This window comes from Bos taurus, chromosome 23 (genome assembly GCF_002263795.3).
Source record: "Bos taurus isolate L1 Dominette 01449 registration number 42190680 breed Hereford chromosome 23, ARS-UCD2.0, whole genome shotgun sequence".
NCBI lineage: Eukaryota > Metazoa > Chordata > Mammalia > Artiodactyla > Bovidae > Bos > Bos taurus.
In genome coordinates this window covers 32,695,251-32,719,843 of record NC_037350.1, presented here as the reverse complement: position 1 = coordinate 32,719,843, position 24,593 = coordinate 32,695,251, and the positions used below count along the sequence as shown (strand labels likewise).

Genomic DNA, 24,593 nt, shown 5'->3' with positions numbered 1-24,593 from the left:
AGGTTAACCATATTTTTTAGTTCATGACACATTATACTCAGTCCAGGCAAAGCTACTTACTTACTTATTTATTTACTTATTCCCTTTATCTGTTTCTCATTGTTATTCTCTCTCCTCTCCTACAGGATTATCATTTAAATGCTCAGGCAAAGTATGCATTATATTTTATGTGTGCATTTTAATTCATATAAATGGTACTGGGTCTCCAGTCTGTTTCTTACTCTTTTTCACTCAATACTCTGTTTTTAAGATTCTTTCATGTTGCCACGTGTACATCTAGTCCACTTCCTCTAACTGTAAGTTAGTATTCTGTGGTTCACCACATTTTACTGATTTACCCTCCTTGACTCCATCACCACAAGATTTCTCCGGTGCATACACAGAAGTGAGACTGATGGATCACGGTGTATGGTCCATAAACCTCCTCTGACTAGTCACTGTTGGATTATTCTCTAGCATAGCTGCACCGGCCACATCTCTGCCACATGCATGAAGATTTTTATATCTTTATATCTCTGACAACATTTGGCAGTTCCTTGGTTTATTTTTACCAATAAAAAAACCCTACAGTAACATCTCATTGCTTTGGTTAGCAGTTTTCTGATAATTAACGAATTTAAGCATATTTTCATATGCTTATTGACCTTTGGGGATTCATTGGTAAAATGCTAGTTGATACCTGTTCTTCATTTTTGTATTGAGCTTCCTATCCTTTCTTGTCAATTTGCTTTACTTAAGAGAATGGCAACCCACTCCAGTATTCTTGCCTGGGAAATCCTCTGGACAGAGGAGCCTGGCGGGTTACAGTCCATGGGGTCACAAAGAATCGGACAGGACTGAGTGACTAACCCCTTTCACTTTCTTCTTATATGCTAGAACATATTCTCCTGTTGGTTGTAAATATTGAAAAATAATCACCCAAACTATTATATGTCTTTGTCTGTGTCCTCCATTTAGCAGAAATCTTTAGTACTGATGAATTCATATTTACCAGGGTTTTGTGTGTGTGTGTAGGCGGGGGGTTGCCTTTTGAGCTGTACTTTTGAAATGCTGTTTGTCAGGAAGTCACCAATCTCTAGGTCACAAAGATATTCTATACTTCTTCCATTACTTTTACGGTCTTACCTTTCTCATTTAGGTTATTAGTCCCTGTGGAGCCCATCTTTACGTTAAGGTGTACAAAATGTTAAATATGGGTAAATACATTAATTGGGTGTATGTGTGAACGGTGCTCAGTCATGTCCGACTCTTTGCAACCCCATGGACTGTAGCCCATTAGGCTCCTCTGTCCATGGAATTCTTCAGGCAATATGCTAGAGTGGGTTGCCATTTCCTTCTCCAGGGGATCTCCCTGATCCAGGAATCAAACCCAGGTCTCCCACATTGCAGGCAGACTCTTTACTGTCTGAGCCACCAGGGAAGCTCCCCCCAAAATAATTACTCATACCCTTTTGCCAGTAATGCAACTATCTTACAAAAATAACTCCAAAAACAGAGAAGTTCTTAAGCATAAAGATCACAGTTTTGGTTTTGAAGGCAAAAAAAAAAAGAAAAAATCTGTGAACAGCATAAATGTCAACAGCAGAGAACTGGCTAAATAAAGTTTTAATGTAAGCATACTTAAAAGTATGTATATATAGAATCTGACATATTAACAAGACAAAAACAGGATACAAAAATAATATAGAGAGTAATTATAATTAGTTATAAAAATATGCCTAAAAAGATGACTGAAGATGGAGCTAGACTGAAAATCAACAAAGAAACAGAAGACTTGAACAACACTATAAACCAACCAGACCCAACAGATAACACTCCCCCCAAATACAGAATACACATTCTTCTCAGGTACATGTGAAATATCTCCACAAACCAGTACAAACCATATGTTAGGCCAAAAAACAAATGTCAATAAATTTAAAAGTTTCAAGTCATATAAAGTATGTTCCCTGACCACAATGAAATGAAATTAGATACCAATAAGAGAAGAAAGTTGGAAAATTCAGAAATATGTAGAAACAAACAATATACTCCTAAATACAAATGGTTTAAAGAAGAAAATCACAAGAGAAGTTAGAAAATACTTTGAGACAAATAAAAATGAAACTATAACATGCTGAAACTTATGGAATGCAGCTAAAACAGTATAGTGCATATAATGAAATTTATACCAGTACACATCTGTAATTAAAAAGATCTCAAGTAAAAAACCTAACCTTCCATCTCATGAAATTAGAAAAAGAGGCATAAACTAAACCCAAAACAAACAAAAGAAAGGAAATATTTAAAAGAGCTAAAATAAACAGAATTGATACTAGAAAAATAAGAAAAAATGAAAACAGGAATATGCTCTTTGAAAAGATTAACAAAATTTTCAAACCTTCAGCTAGACTAATAAAAGAGAGAAAGGGCTCAAATTACTAAAATCAAGAATGAAAAAGGGGATGTTACTATCAACTTTACAGAATAAAAAAGAATACAAGGAAATATTATGATTATTATACATCAACAAATTGATAACCCAGATGAAATGAGAAATTCTTAGGAAGAAACAAATTAACAAAACTGATGAGAAGAAATAGAATACCTGAGAAGACCCATAACAAATAACAGATTTAATTAGTAAACAAAAACCTTCACAAACATTAGTCTAAGCCTAGATAGCTTCACTGGTGAATCTGACCTAATGACTAAAGAAGAACCAACACCAATACTTCACAAGCTCTTCCAATAAATAGAAGAGGAGGGAACACTTCCCAACTTACTTTATGAGGGCAATTTTATTACCCTGATCCCAGGACCAGACAAAGACATCTCAAAATAGGAAAACTACAGACCAATGTTCCTGACAAATTTTGTTGTTGTTGTTTAGCTGCTCAGCCGTGTCTGACTCTTTGTGACCCCACGGACTGCAGCCCGCCGGGCTCCTCTTTCCTGCCTAGGAAAGAATACGGGAATAGGTTGCCATTTCCTACTCCAGGTGGTCTTCCTCACCCAGGGATCAAACACGTGTCTCCTGCATCGGCAGGCAGATTATTTACCATTGAGTCATCTGGGTGGGAGTCCTTACAAACATAGACATAAAAATCCTTAACCAAATATTAGCAAATACAGTTTAGCAATATAAAAAAGAATTGTAGCCATGGCTAAGTGGGGTTTATGCCAGCTTGGTTCAATACAGAAAAAAACCACAGAGGCATAAAATAGATTATTGATTGCCAGGGGCTGAAGGAAGAGGGGAATGGGAGTGACTGCTAATAGTTATAAGGTTTCTTTTGGGGATGATGAGAATGTTCTGGAATTAGAGAGTGGTGGTAATGGCTCAATATATGAAAATATTAAAAACCATTGAGCTGCATACTCTAAAAGGGTGAATTTTATAGTACATGAATTATATCTCTATTAAAAGAAGGAGGAGAAGGCTGGGGAGAGAGAGGAAGGGGAACTTGGTGACAACTGGAAGAAAAGATACCTAAACAGAGGTTGTCTTGAGGTGATGGGAGTTTAGGTGAGCATCTTCTTCCTTCTACTTTCCTGACTTCTACCTTTTTAATGATGATCATATCCCGTGAAAGAGAAGGACGGCTTGGTCTCATGTGAACTGAGATTATTCAGTTTTATGATTATTATAAATAACAATTTTTTGTGGTAGGGAATCACTACAGCATTGGTAGCACTGGATGAAAAGTGGACTCAGTTAAAATTTTCCACTCTCTCTGCATTTCCTCACTGGGGCAAAAGCTGAAAACTTCAGTGCATCTTGTTACCACCTGCCCTCCACTGGCCTGCTGTCACCTCTGGCCAGAAACCCTCTACATCAGTTTCCACCTTCGATCTACCTTCCATTTGATCAACTTTCTGCTGAGTGGGAAATCCCTTCCTCTTGCTCCAAAGGTCCAAGTCACAGGGGAGATATGTGGATTATTTAAGACGTACATAAAAAAAAAAGTCTTTTTTTTTTAATTGGAGTATAATTGCTTTACAATGTCATTCTAGTTTCTGCTGTACAATGAAGTAAATCAGCTAGAGGGATATATATATACACATATACATATCTGTTGCTATATATATACATCTCCCCTCCCTCTTGGACCTCCTTCCCACCCCACCTCCAATCCACCTTTCTAGGTCATCGCAGAGCACCAAGCTGAGCTCCCTGTGCTAAAGAGTAGCTTCCCACTAGCTGTCTATTCCAAAAGACTTAGAGGTGTTGTAAAAGCCCTTAAGCAGCTATAAATTTCTGGGTTATATACTCATTAAGTTGATAGTCTATTGTCCTCTAACTTACACAGTTTAATAGTTTCAACCTTTGCTTCTAACCTGTTTTCTGCCAAATGAATTTAAGAGTATTTGTATAGTGCCTGTTACTAGCTTCTGTTAACAAGCAGTCTGCAGGTTTCCTAAGCTAGCTCAACAGACATGGAATGGAGCTTACTGGCAAAAGAAGCTAGAGGTCCAGACATCCTTTCGAGGGATGGGGAAGGATGCACTTGCCATCAAAGGAATTAGCAACTTACCCCAGAATAACCTGCTGTCACATCTCTTTGGGGGTGATTGGGAAAGGACATGCACCTCAGTGACACCTCTGCTCTGGGAACTGGGAGAATGCCTTGGCAGGCCACACCCTTCTTTAAAAAATGATTAGGAGTTGGTCTCACCAAGACATCTGGACAACAGTGGCCCTAGTATCCTATCCCATGTACAATAATTTGAGCCTGAAAAAGATGTTGAGCTGGTGTAAACACAGTTTCCAGTCTGGAGGTCCAGGCAGGAAGCCCTCCATTTAGCTCCCTTCACAGATAACCAGTGTTAAGACTGCCCTCATCCACACTGCTTATGCATATACATTTCTCATAATTGTGTCTTACTATATGTAACATTTATAATCTGCTTTTTTGCTTTATCTATCAAAAATCTCTAATTATTTAATTCCTTCAATAGTATCACTTTTAAGACACAGTGGAATTATTTTTAATGTTTTGATTGTTTTAAATCTTTCTCTTTAGACAGTATTGCTATGAATGAACATTTTCATACCTATATCTTTTGACATATCAAGGATTATCAAGACCTTAGGAAACAGCCTTGGATGTGGAATTGCCAGGTCAAAGGGATGCATATTTTTCAGTGTGTTAGGAAACCCAGTGGAGAGTTTTAAGCAGGGGAATGACATGAATTAATTTTGATTTTTAAAATATCAGCCTTGTATACCTGAAGGGCTTCCCTGGTGGCTCAGACAGTAAAGAATCCACCTGCAGTGAAGAAGACCTGGGTTTGATCTCTGAGCTGGGAAGATCCCCTGGAGGAGGGCATGCAAACCACTCCAGTATTCTCGTATAAAGAATTCCATGGACAGAGAAGCCTGGCAGGCTACAGTCCATGGCATCACAAAGAGTTGGACACGTTTGAGCAACTAAGCACAACACAGCACAGCATACCTGAAACTAACACAACATTGTAAATCAACTCTACTCCAATATAAGATAAACATTAAATTAGAAATATATATCAATCTGGGTGCTATAAGCAGAATGAACTGCAGGAAGCAAGCACAGAAGCAGGGAGTCCAGTCATGCAGACAAAAGATGACTCTTTCTTATCCATCTTTGATTCTCTTAATACCCAGGACAACGGTTTACACCTGGCATGATCTCATCAAATGCTTACTGAACAAATGAATGAATGAACGAAGGGACCTTCTGAAGAAATTCTGTTTAGAATTTTCAGTGTTAGCTATTTTTAAAAGACTTAATGTCCACAGGTTAAAATCAGAATGTAACCAAAGCGTCAAGTGAAATTGGAAACAAGTTGACAAGAAGGTCCCCAATAACAGTGACAGCAGAAAACATTGATCAATATGGAAGGTATTTACCTAGTTCATCTTGGCAGAAGCTGCCTGGAGGGTTGATATACTTCATGGTGCTCACATCCAACTTCCAGTTGTGTTTTGTGCATCTAACAGACCTGGATGAAAAATTGTCCTTAGGTTTATGAAATGGTGTAAATAAAAATTAACCTTATTGGGCTTACATGCATTATAAACAACTACAGTTGGTTGAACACAAAATTCATGAGAGGAAAACTATTAATAGCTAAAGCTCAAATATCCAAGGAAATATAGACTGATCATCAGTAGGTAATTTTAAAAGTGAAGATAACGGCTTCCCTGGTGGTTCAGTGTTAAAGAATCCGTCTGCCAATGCAGGAGACACAAGTTCGATCCCAGATCTGGGAAGATTCCACATGCTGAGGAGCAGCTAAGCCTGTGTACCGCAACTGTTGAACCTGTGCTCTAGAGCCCAGGAGCCGCAAATACTGAGCCCATGTGCAGCAACTACTGAAGTCCAAACGCTCGAGAGCCTGTGTTCCACGACAAGAGAAGCCATCACAATGAGAAGCCTGCGCAACAAGAGAGTAGCCCTACTCCCCGCAACGAGAGAAAGCTGCTCAGCAACCGAGACCCAGCATTAAAAAATGATAACGAATCAATTATTTTAAAAATTGTTTAAAAAACAGTGAAGATAAATGGCACATCACAATATAATACATGTTAGAGATCAACAGAGCCATCAGAATAAAGTCACCTTTAGGGATAGCTCTCACAAAAAAGCTAAGTTGGTTAAAAGCCAACTGAGGCCAATATGAGGATAGAATGTAGTGATAAAGACAAATCTATGATTTATGATCACTCTACAAACCTTGGTCCCTATTATAGTGTACCGAACCTAAGTTCAACTCGAATTAGTTTAAGATTTCAGAGCATGGTTGCCAAAATACAGGATGCCCAGTTAAATATGAATTTCAGATAAATAACAATTTAAAAATATGTCTCACACAATATTTGACATACACTGGAAATTCCTCATTTATCTGCAATGTAATTGAGTGTTCTGCATTTTTATTTGCTAATTCTGGCAACCCTGTTTCAGAATGACAGCTAGATTGCAGCAAAGTAGGAGGCTTAGTGATTTCTTTTCCATTTCTTATCAAACTGTGAAGGGGTTATGGTGATAGAAAATGAGGTATAAACGTTCCATTTCCTCTCTACCTTGGTGGTGTTTTTGTAGCAGTTAAAGATTTAAAAAGAAAAAACCCACAAATGTCTCAAATCAGAAACATCAGATTTCTTAAACTAACAGTGTCTATTTTAACTTCTATATCAGTAAATTACACGAATTTTCCCAAGCTTCATTATATCAAGAATTTTTCATGCCCTTTTCTAGTAACAAGGCAAAAAAATGTATTCCACGCTTCAATTTAAGGAGGATTATTCTGTAACATCTACTCTTTCATCAGTGAGTAGCCAACAACCTTTCAAAATTTGAGGACATTCCAAATCCAACTATTCAGCATGCAGGTCAATAAATGGGAAGCATGGCAGGGTCTTAATTGTCATGGGCAGCAGGCAGACAGCAGGAAGGTGACAGCTCCAGGCACTAAGAGGTTGTGAAAAGCTATTAAATTTGAAAAATGAGAACCACAACTTATGAGAGTTGCTGATCTTGGTTATGTGTGAAGAAGAAAAATGGCTGAGGTAGGGAGGGTAGAGGAGGTAGCTCATTACTCTTAAGTGTCTCCTTGTAGAGAGATTCCTCAGGCAGATTGCTGCACAGAGCACCCGGGGAGAAGCAATCAAATTTGGAGCAATGGATGCGGGACTACAGGGTGTGAGTTACTCTGAGGATGGAGTTGACAGTGCCAGCTCCAGGTTAGCCTGACAACAGTAGGGTGAAACGAGGATCAACCACCCCAAAGGCTTTGCATGGAGGAGAGAAAGGCCAGTCTGGGGCAAAGTGATCACTCTGTTAGGATAATCAAGCCAGATTCAAGAACAAGCTGAATTCCTATAAATAATCTCATTCCTAAGCTATACCAGAAGCTCAAGACAGAGTAATAATCGTAAAGGTAATTGACGTGTATTGAGTGCCTATCATATGACAGATATTGTTTTAAGTGTTTTTTGTGTTGGAAATCACTTAATCCTCTGAGCAGCCAGACAGAACAGGTAACACTCATTTTCACTCTATAAAGGAGAAGACCAAGGTCCAGAAAGGCTAAGAAACTTGTCCATGTTCACAGGGCTGATAAGTGGTAAGGCCAGGTTTCTGAAGAGGGCAGATTGTGATGAAAGATCAAGCTGCTAATTACAAAGCTACACTCCCTCCAATGGCTGGCTACGTGAGCTCCATGGTGAAAGCCCATTGAGGACAGAGGAAAAGCAAAGTCCCCAACCGCAACAGTCAGAAGACCTCAAGGTCCCAGAGTGCCCACAGAAGCTCACTAGTGACAGAAAAAGCCATGGCTGAGGTTTCCCTGGGTTAAATCCACTGAGAAGATGGAAGGGACTCAAAGCAGGGCTGTCAGCAAATAACCATGAGGGTCTCCGAGAGTAGAGTTGCTGCTCAAAGTATATCCCATACAATACTTGGAACCTATCTATGCTGAAAATATATTCATTGTTTACCTGAAATGTAGATTTCTGTTTGCCTTCTGTTTGCCTAATCTAGCAATCCCATCAGAGGAGCCAAACAGGAGACAGGTGTCAACACTGTTTCTGTCCTGAAACTAAGAATGTAGTGAAGCAAATCTGTATGCAGGTGTAAGAATATTCTAGACTTGGGTAATGGTCATCTTTACAATTCTAGCAGGGAGCTCTTAGACAACTACCCAGCTCCTCTGAATCCACCTGCATGAAACCGCCCACAGATGACCTGAGAAATCAAATCAACAACAGTAGAAGACAAGTCTGATGTGAGAGTGGCTAAAAAGCACCCAGGTCAAGTAAGGCTGAAAAGAAGCTTGGAAAAGTGGGGTCAGCCACTCATTCATTGCCAGTGTTGAGCATCAGGCTGACAGAGCATGCCCTCTCCACTACCTTCCCTGTCTCTGCCAGAGTGTGCTGCTATCTCTTCGGCTGTCACTGAAAACAAGACAAAGCAAAACAAAAATCCACAGCAATCCTGCCCTGGTATTGTCCCAGAACTGGGGAGGGAGGTCATCTACATGTAGTCTTAATCAACGGATAGGGGAGGAGGGGTAGCAGCACCAGTTTTCCAAGAAATGATCAGAAGCGCCTCTGTTCAGAGCAGGTACAGTTGGGGCTCTGCCATGTGGGGTTTTTAATTACTGCAAGGTGGTCAGGGAAAGTCTATCTGCTCCCCAGCAGAGTTTGGACTAGGGCCTGCTCCACTCATACTTCTGGGAAAGCAGGAAAGGAAACTCCAAAGAGGCTTGAGTCTTGGAACATAAAAGCTATCACGCACACCCAACCCTTCACTCACATACACAGACCCACGTACCTTAGAAATGTCACTGTTTATCAAGCTAGGAATCCATTTGCAATTAGAGTTCTTGAGAGAGAATGGGAAATTAAGTCAAGGTCAGAATGTCTTGAGATCAGAGAAATACCCTAAATGTGCACAAGCAAGTTACAAATTTGCTAGAAGAAATAATTTGTTAGTTGTTTCACTTGATTTCCACACTTCTGGCCAAATCTAATTATAAGAAGGATCAGTGGGGGAGGGGGATGATTTGGAAGAATGGCATTAAAACATGTATAATATCATATAAGAAATGAATCACCAGTCCAGGTTCGATGCAGGATACAGGAAGCTTGGGGATGGTGCACTGGGATGGACCCAGAGGGATGGTCTGGGGAGGGAGGTGGGAGGGGGCTTCAGGATGGGGAACACGTGTACCCCTGTGGCCATTTTGATGTATGGCAAAACCAATACAATATTGTAAAGTAAAAAAATAAAATAAAATAAAATAAATAAATAAAAAAGAAGGGTCACCAGAGAAAAAGCAGAATGACTCACGGTACCTTCCATCTAAATCCTCGATATCTTTTATGAACAGGCCTCCTTGGTGCTTGCACATATTCTTGCATGCTCGCAGGAGGCTCTTACTCTTATACAAGATGTAATCTTTGCCAGTGCTCTTATTTCGAACAAAATTGATTCCTTCCTTGAGATTGGCGACTTCAGCAGGGGAGAGACACAAGAGGAGCTCAGCTGTTTGTTCGATGCTGTGAAAAGGCAAACATTTTGAGAGGAAACAGAGACATTGTTAGGTTTTAAGAGAGAACAATTTGGCAATGGCAGTCAAAACCTCTTTTTTTTCTTAAGATACTATGTAAGGCCAGCCTTCCAAGTACCTGGGCTGAGCGGCAGCTGACGGTGAACTTTCTTCCCTCCTTTAAATGCCCATCCTACTTGTCGAGGGTTGACCCCACCTTCCCAGCAAAGTAATGCCTCCCTCACTTGCCTGCCCATAGTCTGTCGTTGCCTCTCCCTGGGTATTTCAGAAGAATGGCAGCTGTCACTTCAGCTTCTGTGGCTCATTCACTCCCCCCAAGGCAGAAGTCTGCGTGGAGAAAGAGGATGTACACTCAGCTCAGTATTTCCGTTGGTGATGTCTCCTCCTGAAATAAGTTTCTTTCAGAAGCCCTCTATGTTTAGCTTCAATAACTGCTCCTCACCTTCAAGCTTTCACATCAGGACCTCCTCTCTTTGCCCACCGAGAGTCACTCTTTAGGTTCAAAAGAAACTCAATCACTGCTCCTTGGTTAACCCTTCCAAGCCCCCCACCCACCCCCAGGTCAAATCTAACGTTTCTTTCTTTTTTTACTTTCTAGAAAACATGAAATTTATTCTTTCTTTTAGGGCATAGCCATCATCTTGTATAGATACAAAATTAAAGATGTGATGAGAACTCTTAGGACTTACTCAACAACTTTCATATATAATATACAGTAGTGTTAGTTATGGGGCTTCCCAGGTGGCGCTAGTGGTAAAGAACCCACCTGCCAATGCAGGAGACATAAGAGACACAGGTTCTATTCCTGGGTCGGGAAGATCCCCCGAGGAGGGCATGGCAACCTACCCCAGTATTCTTGCCTGGAGAATCCCCGTGGATGGAAGAGCCTGACGGGCTATAGTCCATACGGTCACAAAGAGTCGGACATGACTGAAGTGACTTAGCATGCACACGCACAGTATTAGTTATGTTTATCCGATTGTACATTACATTCCCAGAACTTATCTTACAGTTGGAAGTTTGTACCTTCTGCTAACTTTCGTTCAGTTCCCCTTCCCTCCACACCCTGCCTCTGATAACCACCAATCTGATCTCTTTTTCTATGAGTTTATCTTTAAAGTATAATTGACCTCCAACAGTTATGTTAGTTCCTGGTACACAATATACTGATTGATATTTCCATACGTTTTAAATGATCACTATGATAAGCCTAGCACTGTAAGTCTAGCACTTCTTAACGTGTATTTACTGTAGAACATTATATCCTGGTACCTGTGTACCATCCTACTTACTTGTACATAGATGCTTTTAAAATCACTCTCTCTACTTTTCTCTCCCCACCACTTAGCAGACTGCCTATCTTTAACAGCTAGCTGAAGACTGAACCAACTGCACCTAATCTGAGTCATTTATAAAAAGCTCCAGCAGAAAATGAAGCATTTAATCTTTCATATTTATTCAGGGAAACTACAAATGTTACATTTCTCAAACTCCAGTCTTTAAACAAACTCTTTTTATGATGCAACTCTGAATCATAGTGGAATATAATTTTTGTGAAGAGGGACTTCAAAATAACTTAGCATATCCATGGTATGAAATCTGGATGCATGTTTAATTCTATATTCCACCCCAAACCAAAAGTGGTCAAAATTCTTTTCATATCTTAAATTAAAATTGATTTGATTTTCATGTACATTTTTGGCACTTTCATTTCTGGAAGCAAAATCTGCAGATTTCTTAAAGAGGAAATTAAATAATATTATAAAAATACCATAACAAGAAATAACAGAGAAGTTACTTCTAATTTTCAGCTAATGAGGCAGAATTCTAACTGAGAATTACCCGTTTCTTCAAAATGGATTCTCATTGTCACTTCTGTCCCAAATTCCTGGTAATTCTGTTCATAGTAGACTTGAAATGTTTCCAAATATATGTTTTAAATGTATTTGATAGAAAGGAATCCATGATAAGCCCCATGAAGCTCTTTTATCTTTATTCTTCTGAGTGCAAATATCCGACACAAGTCAAAGCAAATCCTGAGGCAATTTCTGGAATAATCAATCCAAACATGTAAAAAGAAACTCTTTCTAAATATTTTGTTTTACTTGATTGAATGAACCAATTAGCCAAAGTTCTCTGCTAGATTCTAAGGGTTTCATCAACTGTGTAAGACAAGTTGAACTAACTACACCTTTATTAATTCCTTGAGAATATCTACTGGAATCTAAAGCAAAATTTTAACATGTGCACTCCTACATACATGGTTTTATATTTCTTCCTTTTTTTTTTTTTTAAAGACTCTACCTCCCTTTGGTTCCTTTTTAAAAAATATTTATTTATTTTGTATTTGGCTGCATCTGGTCTAAGTTGCAGCAGGCAGGATCTTCATTGCATCATGCAGGACCCTTTGCTGTGGTGCACTGACACTCTAGTTGCAGCGAGCGGGCTCAGTAGTTGCAGCGAGCAAGCTAAGTAGTTGTGGCACTCAGGCTTAGTTGCTCTGCAGCATGGGGGACCTTAGTTCCCTGAGCAGGGATCAAACCTGTGCTCCCTGCATTGCAAGGCAGATTCTTAACCACTGGACCACCAGGGAAGTTCCCTTTTATGTATTTTTTTTAATGGTTGCTGCTGCTGCTGCTGCTGCTAAGTTGCTTCAGTCATGTCCGACTCTGTGCGACCCCATAGACGGCAGCCCACCAGGGTCGCACGTCCCTGGGATTCTCCAGGCAAGAATACTGGAGTGGGTTGCCATTTCCTTCTCCAATGCATGAAAGTGAAAAGTGAAAGTGAAGTCGCTCAGTCGTGTCTGACTCTTAGCAACCCCATGCACTGCAGCCCACCAGGCTCCTCCATCCATGGGATTTTCCAGGCAAGAGTGCTGGAGTGGGGTGCCATTGCCTTCTCCTTTAATGGTTAGTTTTCCCCAAAAGTTGATTTTTAAAGCTATTATTAATGAGTTGGATTCCATTAAAGTCAGGAAAGTAAAATTATAGTAAATTCTGCTTTGGGTATAAATAAAATATTTAAATTAAGAAGATGATGGGCATTGTAGTACACCTACTTTTCAACATTTCAATATTTTTTTCAAACACTTCAACGTGTGTGAAAAATAATCACTAAACACACATAAAAACATTTATATAGGGACACACATTTTTTTCCTTTTGCTTCAAACTTGGTGGTGTGGCATCCTGCTTTTAAAATTTTGATATTTTCTTTCTCATGAAATTTTAGCTTTGGTGTTGACTTCTTAAATATTATTTTAATGATATTCATCTTGATTATATTCATCTATAAAGCCAAGAATCTTCCAGAAGGTTAAGCTCTGAGAAAAAGAGCTAGAGGAAGAAAAGGCAACTCATTCAGAACTGTCAATCTATAAATGACTTTGTTACTATAATTTTTAAATTAGATTCATATTTTTTATAATTTTATTTATTTATTTTTGGCTGTGCTGAGTTTTCATTGCTGCGTGGGATTCTTCTGTAGTTGTGGCAAGCACAGGCTGCTCTCTTGTAGTGGAAGGGCTTCTCATTGTGGGGGCTTCTCTTTTCGGACCACGGACTCTAGAGAGAGAGCTTCAGTAGCTGCAGTATCAGGGCACAGTAGCTGCAGCTCCTAGGCTCCAGAGAACAGGCTCAATAGTTGAGAAAAACCAGCTTAGCTGCTCCATGGCATGTGGAATCTTCCTGGATGGGGGATCAAACCCATGTCTCCTGTACTGGCAGGCAGATTCTCCTCTGCTGAGTCACCAGGAAAGCCCTGAGCTTTGTTTTCTGTGGGAAGATGTTCAATATTCTGTTCACAGGGATGTAAACTGCATGAACGCTGAGCTATAAAATGTCTGTCACATGGTAGTAAATACCTCATGAATGAAGGAATACACTCCCAAGAAGGCACTATGTCCTCCATTTGGACAAAGAGTGTGAGATGCTTCCAAAAGTCACAGATTAAAGAAAAGATCAAATTACTGCTCACATAAGTTTTAAAAAGTAACTTGGAGTAATTCCCTGGTGGTCCAGTAGTTAGAATTCAGCATTCTCACTGCCAGGGTCCCAGGTTTGATCCCTAGTCAGGGAACTAAGATCCCACATGCTGCATGGCATGATCTAAAAAAAAGGAAGTCTCATACTCAAAATGCTTTGGGAACCAAGGACCTAGCAGAAGAATGTCAGACTGCAAGCTTCATACAGAAATCTTTTACCATTGCATTTTCTGCTAGGTACTTCATAAATATTTGTTGAACCAATAACATGAAATAGTCAAGATTGCAAATGGCCTTCAAGCTATTCCAGAAGTCAAAATGAGAAATTGAGAGACAGTAAATTCTCATGAGGCTGTATGAGTAGACAAAATCAGGCCAAATAGGAAGAAATATTAGAGAAAAATTATTCCAGTTATTTTAGAATAATGGATTCTAATCTAAGCTGTTCGATAAAGAGTCATCAGCTTACACCGTTCCCTTAAGACCCCACATTGCATGTTTCATTACAAAAGGCCATAGAAACAGTGGGTGTTAACCAGAAAGCACACTGAAAATAAGATAAAATTTACGATCTTGCCTTTATTCAAAACCACTCAGGGTCCACAACTAGATATGCTGTGCAGTTTGGGTTCCCCACTCCATAGGGAAGACATATCAGGGTTGGGAGAGGTCCTGAGAAATGAGATCATAGTTATGAACTAGATGGAAGGGAATCAGCAATTCTGACACTTCTATACACATACACTAGAATTGCACCATTAAATACATGGATAACAATGGTGAGAGCCAGCTTTCTCATGGTTGGAGTGGGACTTACAGATAAGCAAGGGGAGGAAGCTAGAATAACCCATGTGGTAATGGAATACTTAGAGATAAACATATAGCCTTGGATGTGAACATTAAAAAAGAAAAGCTAAAAAGCATCCATCTCAAAAAACATTAAAGAACAATAAAATAATGGAAAGAAAGTACGAGAATTATAAAACAGAAGCTCTACAGAGACAGGATCAACAAAGGCAAAAGATAATGGAACCACCAAGAAAGTGAAGGGACAACACACAAACCAGGAGAACATGTTTGCAAATTATGTATGTAATAAGGATCAGATATCACGAGTTTATTTTTTAAAAACTCTTAAAAGTCAATAACAAAACAAAGGAATTAGGAATGGTAAAGGAGTCCATATACCCAACTGATGCAGAGTTCCAGAGAATAGCAAGGAGAGATAAGAAAGCCTTCTTAAGTGAACAATGCCAAGTAACAGAGGAAAACAATAGAATGGGACAGACTATCCAATTAAAATAAATTAATTAATTAAAAAAAAAAGAATGGGACAGACTAGCGATCTCTTCAAGAAAACTGGAGATATCAAGGGAACATTTCATGCAAAGATAGACACAATAAAGGACAGACATGGTAAGGACCTAATAGAAGCAGAGGAGATTAAGGAAAGGTGGCAAGAATACACAGAACTATACAAAAAAGGTCTTAATGACCCAGATAACCATGACAGTATGGTCACTCACCTAGAGCCAGACTTCCTGGAATGTGAAGTCAAGTGGGTCTTAGAAAGCATTACTACCAACAAAGCTAATGGAGGTGATAGAATTCCAGCTAACCTATTTAAAATCCTAAAAGATGATGCTGTTAAAGTGCTGCACTCAATATGTCAGCAAATTTGGAAAACTCAGCAGTGGTCACAGGACTGGAAACAATCAGTTTTCATTTCAATCCCAAAGAAAGGCAATGCCCAAGGATGTTCAAGTGAAAGTGAAAGTCACTCAGTCAGGAATATACAGTCCACGGAATTCTCCAGGCCAGAATACTAGAGTGGGTAGCCTTTGGGATCAAACCCAGGTCTCCTGCATTGGAGGCAGATTCTTTACCAGCTGAGCCACAAGGGAAGCCCAAGAATGTTCAAACTACTATACAGTTGTGCTCATTTCACATGCTACCAAGGTAATGCTTAAAATCCTTCAAGCTAGGCTTCACCAGTACGTGAACTAAGAACTTCCAGATGAACAAGCTAGGTTTTGAAGAGGCAGAGGAACCAGAGATCAGATTGCCAACATTCGTTGAAGTATAGAGAAAGCAAGGGAATTCCAGAAAAACATCTCCTTCCGCTTCATTGACTATGCTAAAGCCTTTGACTATGTGGATCACAACAAACTGGAAAATTCTCAAAGAGATGGGAATACCAGACCACCTTACTGTCTCCTGAAAAACCTGTATGCAGGTCAAGATGCAACAGTTAGAACTAGACATGGAACAGCTGACTGGTTCAAAATGGGGAAAGCAGTATGACAAGGCTGTATATTGTCAACATGATTTTTTAACTTATATGCAGAGTACATCATGCAAAATGCTGGGCTGGATGAATCACAAGTTGGAATCAAGTTTGCCAGGAGAAATATGAACTAACATCATATATGCAGATGATGGCAGAAAGCATAGGGACTCTAATGACAGAAAGCAAAGAGGAACTAAAGAGCCTCTTGATAAAGGTGAAAAAGGAGAGTGAAAAGGCTGGCTTAAAACTCAATATTAAAAAACTAAGACCATGGCATCCAGTCCCATCATTTCATGGCAAATAGATGGAGAAAAATTGGAAGCAGTGACAGATTTTATTTTCTTGGGTTTCAAAATCGCTGTGGATGGTGATTGTCGCCATGAAATTAAAAAACACTTGCTCCTTGGAAGGAAAACTATGACAAAGCTAGACAGCATATTAAAAAGCAGACATATCACTTTGCAAACAAAGGTCCATATAGTCAAAGCTATGATTTTTCCAGTAGTCATGTATGGATGTGAGAACTCAACCATAAAGAAGGCTGAGTCTCAAAGAATTGGTGTCCTGAAATTGTGGAGATGGAGAAGATGCTTGAGAATCTCTTGGACTGCAAGGGGATCAAACCAGTCAATCCTAAAGGAAATCAACCCTAAATATTCATTGGAAAGATTGATTCTGAAGCTGAAGTTCCAATGCTTTGGCCACCTGATACAAAGAGACAACTCACTAGAAAAGATCCTGATGCTGGGAAAGACTGAAGGCAAAAGGAGAAGATGGTGGCAGAGGATGATATAGTTAAATAGCATCACTGACTCAATGGATCTGAATTTGAACAAACCCCAGGAGATAGTAGAAGGATGGGGAAGCCTGGCAAGCTGCAGTCCATAGTGTTGCAAAGAGTCAGACATGACTTAGCAACTCAGCAACAACAAAGGATTTGAACAGACATTTCTGCAAAGAAGATATATGAATGGTCAGTAGCATTCATGAACAGAAGCTCCACACCATTAGTCAAGTCGCGCTTAGTCACTCAGTCCTGTCTGACTTGGCAACACCATGGATTGTAGCCTACTAGGCTCCTCTGTCCATGGGAATTCTCCAAGCAAGAATACTGCAGTGGGTTGCCATGCCCTACTCCAGGGGATCTTCCCAACTCAGAGATTCAACCCAGGTCTCCTGCATTGCAGGCAAATTCTTTACTGGCTGAGCCAATAGGGAAGGCCGTTAGTCAAGAGGCACATGCAAATCAAAACTATGATGAGTTAACATTTCACATCCATTAGGATGCCTATTATAAATATAGGCAGTAATAGGTCTTCCCTGGTAGCTCAGACGGTAAAGCGTCTGCCTGCAGTGTGGGAGACCCGGGTTAGATCCCTGGGTTGGGAAGATCCCCTGGAGAAGGAAATGGCAACCCACTCCAGTACTCTTGCCTGGAAAATTCCGTGGACTGAGGAGCCTGGTAGGCTATAGTCCATGGGGTCGCAAAGAGTTGGACACAACTGAGCAACTTCACTTCACTTCACTTCAGGCAGTGATAAGTGTTGGTGAAGATACAGAAAAACAGGAGGCAACATCTTTTGCTGGGTGAAACTTTTGAAAACAGTTTTGCAGATTGTCAACATGTTAAACATGTAGTGTCTGTAGGATCCAACAGTTCAACTTCCATAGGTCTCTACCCCAAAGAATTGAAAACAAGTCCACATAAAAACTTGTACATGAAAGTTCAGTTCAGAAATAACTGAATAATGAATAATAAAGTTAAATAATAATAACTGAATAATAAAGTTCAGTTCAGAAAGTTCAGAAATAACCAAAATATGAAACAACTCAAATTCCATCAACTGATTAGTGAATAAATAAAATATGCATGTCTACACAGTGGAATACAGTTGACCCTTGAACAATGTGAGGGTTAGAGGTGCTGACACTCTGAGCAGTTCAAAGTCTGCACATAACTACAGACCACCTTCCATACCCACAGGTCCACAGTCAAAGATTCACCCAACCATGGAGCATTAGTACTGTTTGTACTATTTTAAAAATCTGCCTATAAGTAGACTAGAGCAGTTCAAACCTATGTTGTTCAAGGATCAACTGTACCACTAGGTAATAAAAAAGGAGTGAAGGAGTGATACTTGCTACACCAGAAATAAACCTTAAAAAATCTTGCTAAGTGAAAAAAGCCAGATACAAAAACCACATATCATATAATTCCATTTACATTAAATGTCCAGAATGTGCATATCTGTAGAGATATGATGTAGACTGATGGTTAGCAAGGATGGGTACATATGTGAATGGGAAATGGGAAGAGGCTGATAACTGGGCATTCTTTTGGGGGAGTGATGGAGAGTCAAAAATTAGATTGTGGAAAATAGCTGCACAACTCAACCAGTATACTAAAGATCACTGACAGTATAATTATATCAGGCCAATTTCATGGTACTGAAGTGAAGTGCTAGTTGCCCAGTAATGTCTGACTCTTTGCAACCCCATGGATTATAGCCCAGCAGGCTCCTCTGTCCATGGAATTCTCTAGTCAAGAATACTGAGGGTATTTCCCTCAGTGGAAATAGCTAGAGGGTAGCCATTTCCCTCTCCAGGGTATCTTCCAGAGCCAGGGATTGAACCTGGGTCTCCTGCATTGCAGGCAGATTCTTTACTGTCTGAGCCACCAGGGAAGGCCCATGTACCTAAATCATGTATCAATAAAGCTATTGATATAGCTTTAGACATGAGTGTGCACATGTCTACTGTGCATAGACAGTTTCATAAAATTTTATTCCATACATACATTTGCATTCAGTTCAGTTCAGTTGCTCAGTCATGTCCGACTCTTTGCGACCCCAGGAATCACAGCACGCCAGGCCTCCCTGTCCATCACCAACTCCCGGAGTTCACTCAAACTCACGTCCATTGAGTCGGTGATGCCATCCAGCCATCTCATCTCTGTCATCCCCTTTTCCTCCTGCCCCCAATCCTTCCCAGCATCAGAGTCTTTTCCAATGAGTCAACTCTTCACATGAGGTGGCCAAAGTACTAGAGTTTCAGCTTTAGCATCATTCCTTCCAAAGAACACCCAGGGCTGATCTCCTTTAGAATGGACTGGTTTGATCTCCTTGGAGTCCAAGGGACTCTCAAGAGTCTTCTGCAACACCACAGTTCAAAAGCATCAATTCTTCAGCGCTCAGCTGTCTTCACAGTCCAACTCTCACATCCATACATGACCACTGGAGAAACCATAGCCTTGACTAGATGGACCTTTGTTGGCAAAGTAATGTCTCTGCTTTTCAATATGCTATCTAGGTTGGTCATAACTTTTCTTCCAAGGAGTAAGTATCTTTTAATTTCATGGCTGCAGTCACCATCTGCAGTGATTTTGGAGCCCCCCAAAATAAAGTCTGACACTGTTTCCCCATCTATTCCAATGAAGTGATGGAACCAGACGCCATGATCTTCATTTTCTGAATGCTGAGCTTTAAGCCAACTTTTTCACTCTTCTCTTTCACTGCATAGCTACCACTAAAATCAAGACATCTGACTCTTCCATCAAGACCAAGGAACTTGCTGAATATAACTCCCAAGGACTGGCCTTTACAGTCATACCCCACTATCGCCTCTGCTCTGGCAATCTCTGATTTGTCCTCTACCCTTATAATGTGATCATTTCACAAATGATATATAAATGGAACCCTACAGCATTAAATTGACTTTTAAACTCTCCAACTCCCTCCCATAAAAAATTACAGCTCAGCCTTGAATGCTGTCCAGCTAGTTCTCTCTCACCTCCTGTTTACAGCCGGACATACTTTCTGCGGTGCTAGTTTCTACACACCTCACAGCTTATTAGTTTTCATCCGACATTTCTGACCATTCTTATATTTCCATTGTAGACTCATCTTTCCTTTGTGTACCTGGTCATGAAACATTGTAGCTCCTAAAAGCTCAGTCCTTTTCTGTTTTAAATTTATTGTTGGCTGTGCTGGGCCTTCACTGCAGCGAGCGGGGGCTGCTCTCTAGTTGCAGTGTGTGGGCTTCTCACTGCGGTGACTTCTCCTGTTGCAGAGCGCAAGCTCTAGGCTCAGGGGCTTCAGTAGTCATGGCACTCAGGCTTAGTAGCTCCAAGGCATGTGGAGTCTTCCTGGACCAGGAATCAAACCACTGGACTTTATCCACTGGACCACCAGTGAAATCCAAGGCTCAGTTCTGCACCTTCCTCATTTAACATTTTCCCCCTAAGGGATCATCCACACCCATGACTCCAGAACACAATGACTCTCATATGAGCAGACCTGATCCAGGAAGCCATATCTGTAGAACTAACTGCCTTTTACACATATACATTAGGATGTCCTAAAGACACCTGAAACTGAGTGTGTCCAAAATCCAATTCAACACATCTCATTCATCCCCAAACCTTCAAAGGTCCACCATGACACCCCCATTACCTTTGATGCCACCCTTTCTCTCACTATCCCATGTTCAATTCAAGTCTCTCACTTTCACCTCTTAAGTCTATCTCACAGCCATCCCATTCTAACCCTGATCCAGCTACCATCGTCTCCCTCTGGACTACTGTCAGGGCCCCTTAAAGGGTCACCCTACATTCACTCTCTGTTCTTTCCACTATGGTCAGAATGACATATTTAAAATGAAAATTTCAAAAGAGCCTCATCCTGCAAGTCCTTCTCCCACCTCTTGAAAATGCATCATATCCTCCCATTGCTCCTAGGAGAAAGAACAAAATTCCTAAAACGGCCTCAGAGGTGATGCACAGGGACCCCAATCACTTCCTCCAGCTCCGTTTGAATTACGTTTTTTCTTCTAATATCGTTTCTTCAAGGTACTGGCCGATACCTAGACTATACTTCCTGAGGCCTTCTTCACGGATTTAACTCTCCTTACCCTTTTGATCGCAGTTCAGTCATCTGCACTGGGAAGTCTTCCCCAAAGAAGGTCAAATCCTACTGTTATACACAAAGCACTATAATGTATCTTTCTTTCATGTGACTTATCAAACTTATAATTTCATGTTTAATTATGAGATTAACTAATATCTGTATGCCCCCAAGATAGGTGACAGTCACCGGAAGGAAGGAACCCAGCCTGTGTGAGTTTGCCTTGCACCCCTAGAGTCTACCACACATGAGGATTCCAATGAATATTATTTGTCAAAAGAATAAATGAATATTCCAATTACTGACTCACAGTGATTCCTAGAAAACCTTATTTTTTTTAATAACCTGGAACTTACACATGCCATTATGCCTAGAATATCTTTAGAATAGGTTCATATTTTCTTAGGAACTAGCATGTACCCAAATATAACATTGGCATTCTAAAAGTTAACTATTCTACAGACAGTATGCCCATTGTGACTAGGTGGCAATAAAGTTTATGTGGATTACAGTTGATATTTCCCTATAAAATCAAGTTGTAAAAGGCAATTAAGTTCTTCTCCAGCTCACGAAATCCTAACCATGCCCTGAATATTCAGCTTTCTATTCTTAGGAGCTATAAAACAGAGTGTCCTTTTGAGCCATGATATCAGGGTACATTTTATTCCAGAGCACCCTACAACTCCAAATCTTGAGTCCTCCATACTCTTTCACCTCTGAATCCTTAGTATTTCTTTTGGTGCTAAAGCTTTCTGAGGACCGGACAAAGCAGTCCAGTAAGATAGCTAGGTAAGATACTAGTAGAAGGAAAATTTCAAAGACAAGATCGATTGGCAGCCAGAGGGAAAAATAAGGGCAATCTACAGAAAAGGAGATGTCACCAGAGACGGGGTTGGGTGAAGTGGACAGGGCTTGGAGAGAGGGCACCCTGGCAGATAACCATCCAGGGCAAGCAGGGTGTGGGCAAGGCAAGCTCGATATCTAAATAACTGGGCAATCTGTGAATTAGATGTTCCTGGGATGGCACAGACTATATCCACAAAAATGGTCTTAACATCATGAACTCCACCCCACCCTCACCCCCAACCACGAGCTCTCAGTTCTTGTACCTTTTCATCAGACAAAGGCAAACTATCAAAATTACCAATCCTAAATTCAGTAGGAAAACAATTTTAAATTGTACCTTTGTTCCAGTCCAGGTAGAAAGGGGCCAAACAGCTCCTCAGAGAAAGAAGAAACAGTGAGATTGAAATCTTCTTCTGAATGATGTTTAGAATTTCTAGAGTGGCTGCAGTTTGGAAATCTCAATTTGCTTAGGAACAGACTTGATTTGATTTCTTCAGAGCCAGAAAACCTTTTCAAAAGCAATTATGAGAGCACAGCTGGCCAGTCAAACTTCTGGAAGTATGAGCACTCAGCAGATGTGAAATTCACCCGTCATGTTAATATATCTGCCATTATCTCTGTTACTGTTTTGGTCCCACCCATACAGCTCAGTTTCGGTAAACTCCTCATTCCTTGCCAACACCAAGATGTGAAATGTGGAGTACGTGTCAATAGAGGGTGAGGGCGGGCAGGTATGCTTTATAGACCTATTAGTGCGGTGAAGAAGGAAACACATTGAAGAATTAATATCCCTACCCAAACTTCCTTAACTCTTTTGAAAGTGAGTCAGCCCATCTCATATGCACAATGTTTTCTTTTGTTTTAATATTTATTCGGCTGCACCACACCCTCCTAGCAGCATGCAGGATCTTCACTTGTGGCATGTGAATTCTTAGTTGCAACATGTGCGATCTAGTTTCCTCACCAGGGATTGAACCTGGGCCCCCTGCATTGGGAGTGTGGAGTTTTAGCCACTGGACCACCAGGGAAGTCCCCATGATGTATTTTTAATGCAATAAGAATAACTGCTTCATTAGAAATGGAAAGGTTCTGTGTAGAATGTTTCCCATTAGGATGCAGACAGCAGAAGGTTGGTACAGAGTGCAGAGGGTGTAGAGTGTAGAGTGAAGTTCCTATACTCCTCTGTATAGAGTGCTTACAATGATGTATAATGATATCATCCCTTCTCCTAGCAGCCAAGAGTGTCATGAGCAGGAGCCTGCTTTTGTAGATAACCCTGTGATTTCAGGGGTTCCTGGTGGCTTCCCTGGTGGCTCAGACAACAAAGAATCCACCTACAATGTGAGAGACCTGGGTTTGATCCCTGTTTGGGAAGATCCCCTGGAGAAGCGAATGGCTACCCACTTCAGTATTCTTGCCTGGAGAATTCCATTGACAGAGGAGCCTGGCAGGCTACAGTCCATGAGATCTCAGAGTTGGAGACTACTGAATGATTTTCATTTTCTCTTTTTGTGGTTTCAGAGGGCTTCCCAGGGGGCGCTAGTGGTAAAGAGCCCACCTGCCAATGCAGGAGACATAGAGATGTGGGTTTGATCCCTGGGTCAGGAAGATCCCCTGGAGAAGGGAATGGCAACCCACTCCAGTATTCTTGTTTGGAGAATCTCATGGACAGAGAAGCCTGGCAAGCTATAGTTCATAGGGTCGCAAAGTCAGACACAACTAAAGCCACTTAACATAACAACCCTTCCCTTAGAGCCCCAACCAGTGTCAATTCGGGGTCCAATCCTGGATCTCCTGAGAAATTTGTGGTTCTCTTCTTGGTTCATTGCCCTTTATTTGACAAATATCCTGTCCTTTGGCTGATCACTATTCCATCTCTAGTCAACAGGCTTTATGTGGTTCTTTGAGTGAGTGAGTGGTTCTTTAAACAAGTACAAAAAAGTGAAGGACACTCTGACATTTTGTCTGCCCATCAAGTTTTTTGTTGTTGTTTGAAAGTTTTAATTTTATATTGTAGTATAGCTGGTTACAAATGTTGTGATAATTTCAGGTGGAAAGCAAAGTGACTCAGCCATACAGATGCACGTATTCATTCTCCTCCATCTTCTCTCCCATCCGGGCTGCCACGTAACATTAAGCAGAGTTCCCTGTCCTATACAGTAGGACCCTGTTGGTTATCCATTTTAAACATGGCAGAGTATACATGTCAATCCCAACTCCCCATCTCTTCCTCCCATGCTTCCCTGCCCTCCCTCTTCGCCTGGCAGCCGTTAATTCATTCTCTAAGTCTGTGAGTCTGTTTCTGTTTTGTAAATAAGTTCATTTGTATCATTTAAGTTCTACATGTAAGGCATGTCATACAATATTTCTCCTTCTCTTTCTGACTTACTTCACTCAGCATGACAATCTCTAGGTTCATCCATGTCACTGTAGGCATGCATGCTAAGTCTCTTCAGTCACATCTGACTCTCTGTGACCCTATGGACTTCACCCTGCCAGGCTTCTCTCCGTGGGATTCTCCAGGCAAGAATAC

The 24,593-nt window shown here is 40.6% G+C and overlaps 1 protein-coding gene across 5 annotated transcripts in view; it reads right to left on the bottom strand.

Moving 5' to 3' along the window:
- CMAH (cytidine monophospho-N-acetylneuraminic acid hydroxylase) overlaps window positions 1–24,593 on the bottom strand; it is an 82,941-nt gene that overhangs the window by 35,643 nt on the left and 22,705 nt on the right. For 2 of the 5 annotated variants that reach the window (XM_005223803.5, XM_024984024.2), the window contains exons 2-4: window positions 10,267–10,365; window positions 9,824–10,027; window positions 5,873–5,964 (exon numbers count right to left, since the gene is read on the bottom strand). In XM_005223803.5, the coding sequence (XP_005223860.1) occupies window positions 5,873–5,964; window positions 9,824–10,027; window positions 10,267–10,274 (304 nt within the window). In that variant the 5' untranslated portion in view covers window positions 10,275–10,365. Of the gene's footprint in view, window positions 1–5,872; window positions 5,965–9,299; window positions 9,351–9,823; window positions 10,028–10,156; window positions 10,366–24,593 lie in introns of those variants that run through there. The other 3 variants (XM_010818537.4, XM_059880725.1, XM_010818538.4) reach the window with 3 other exon arrangements.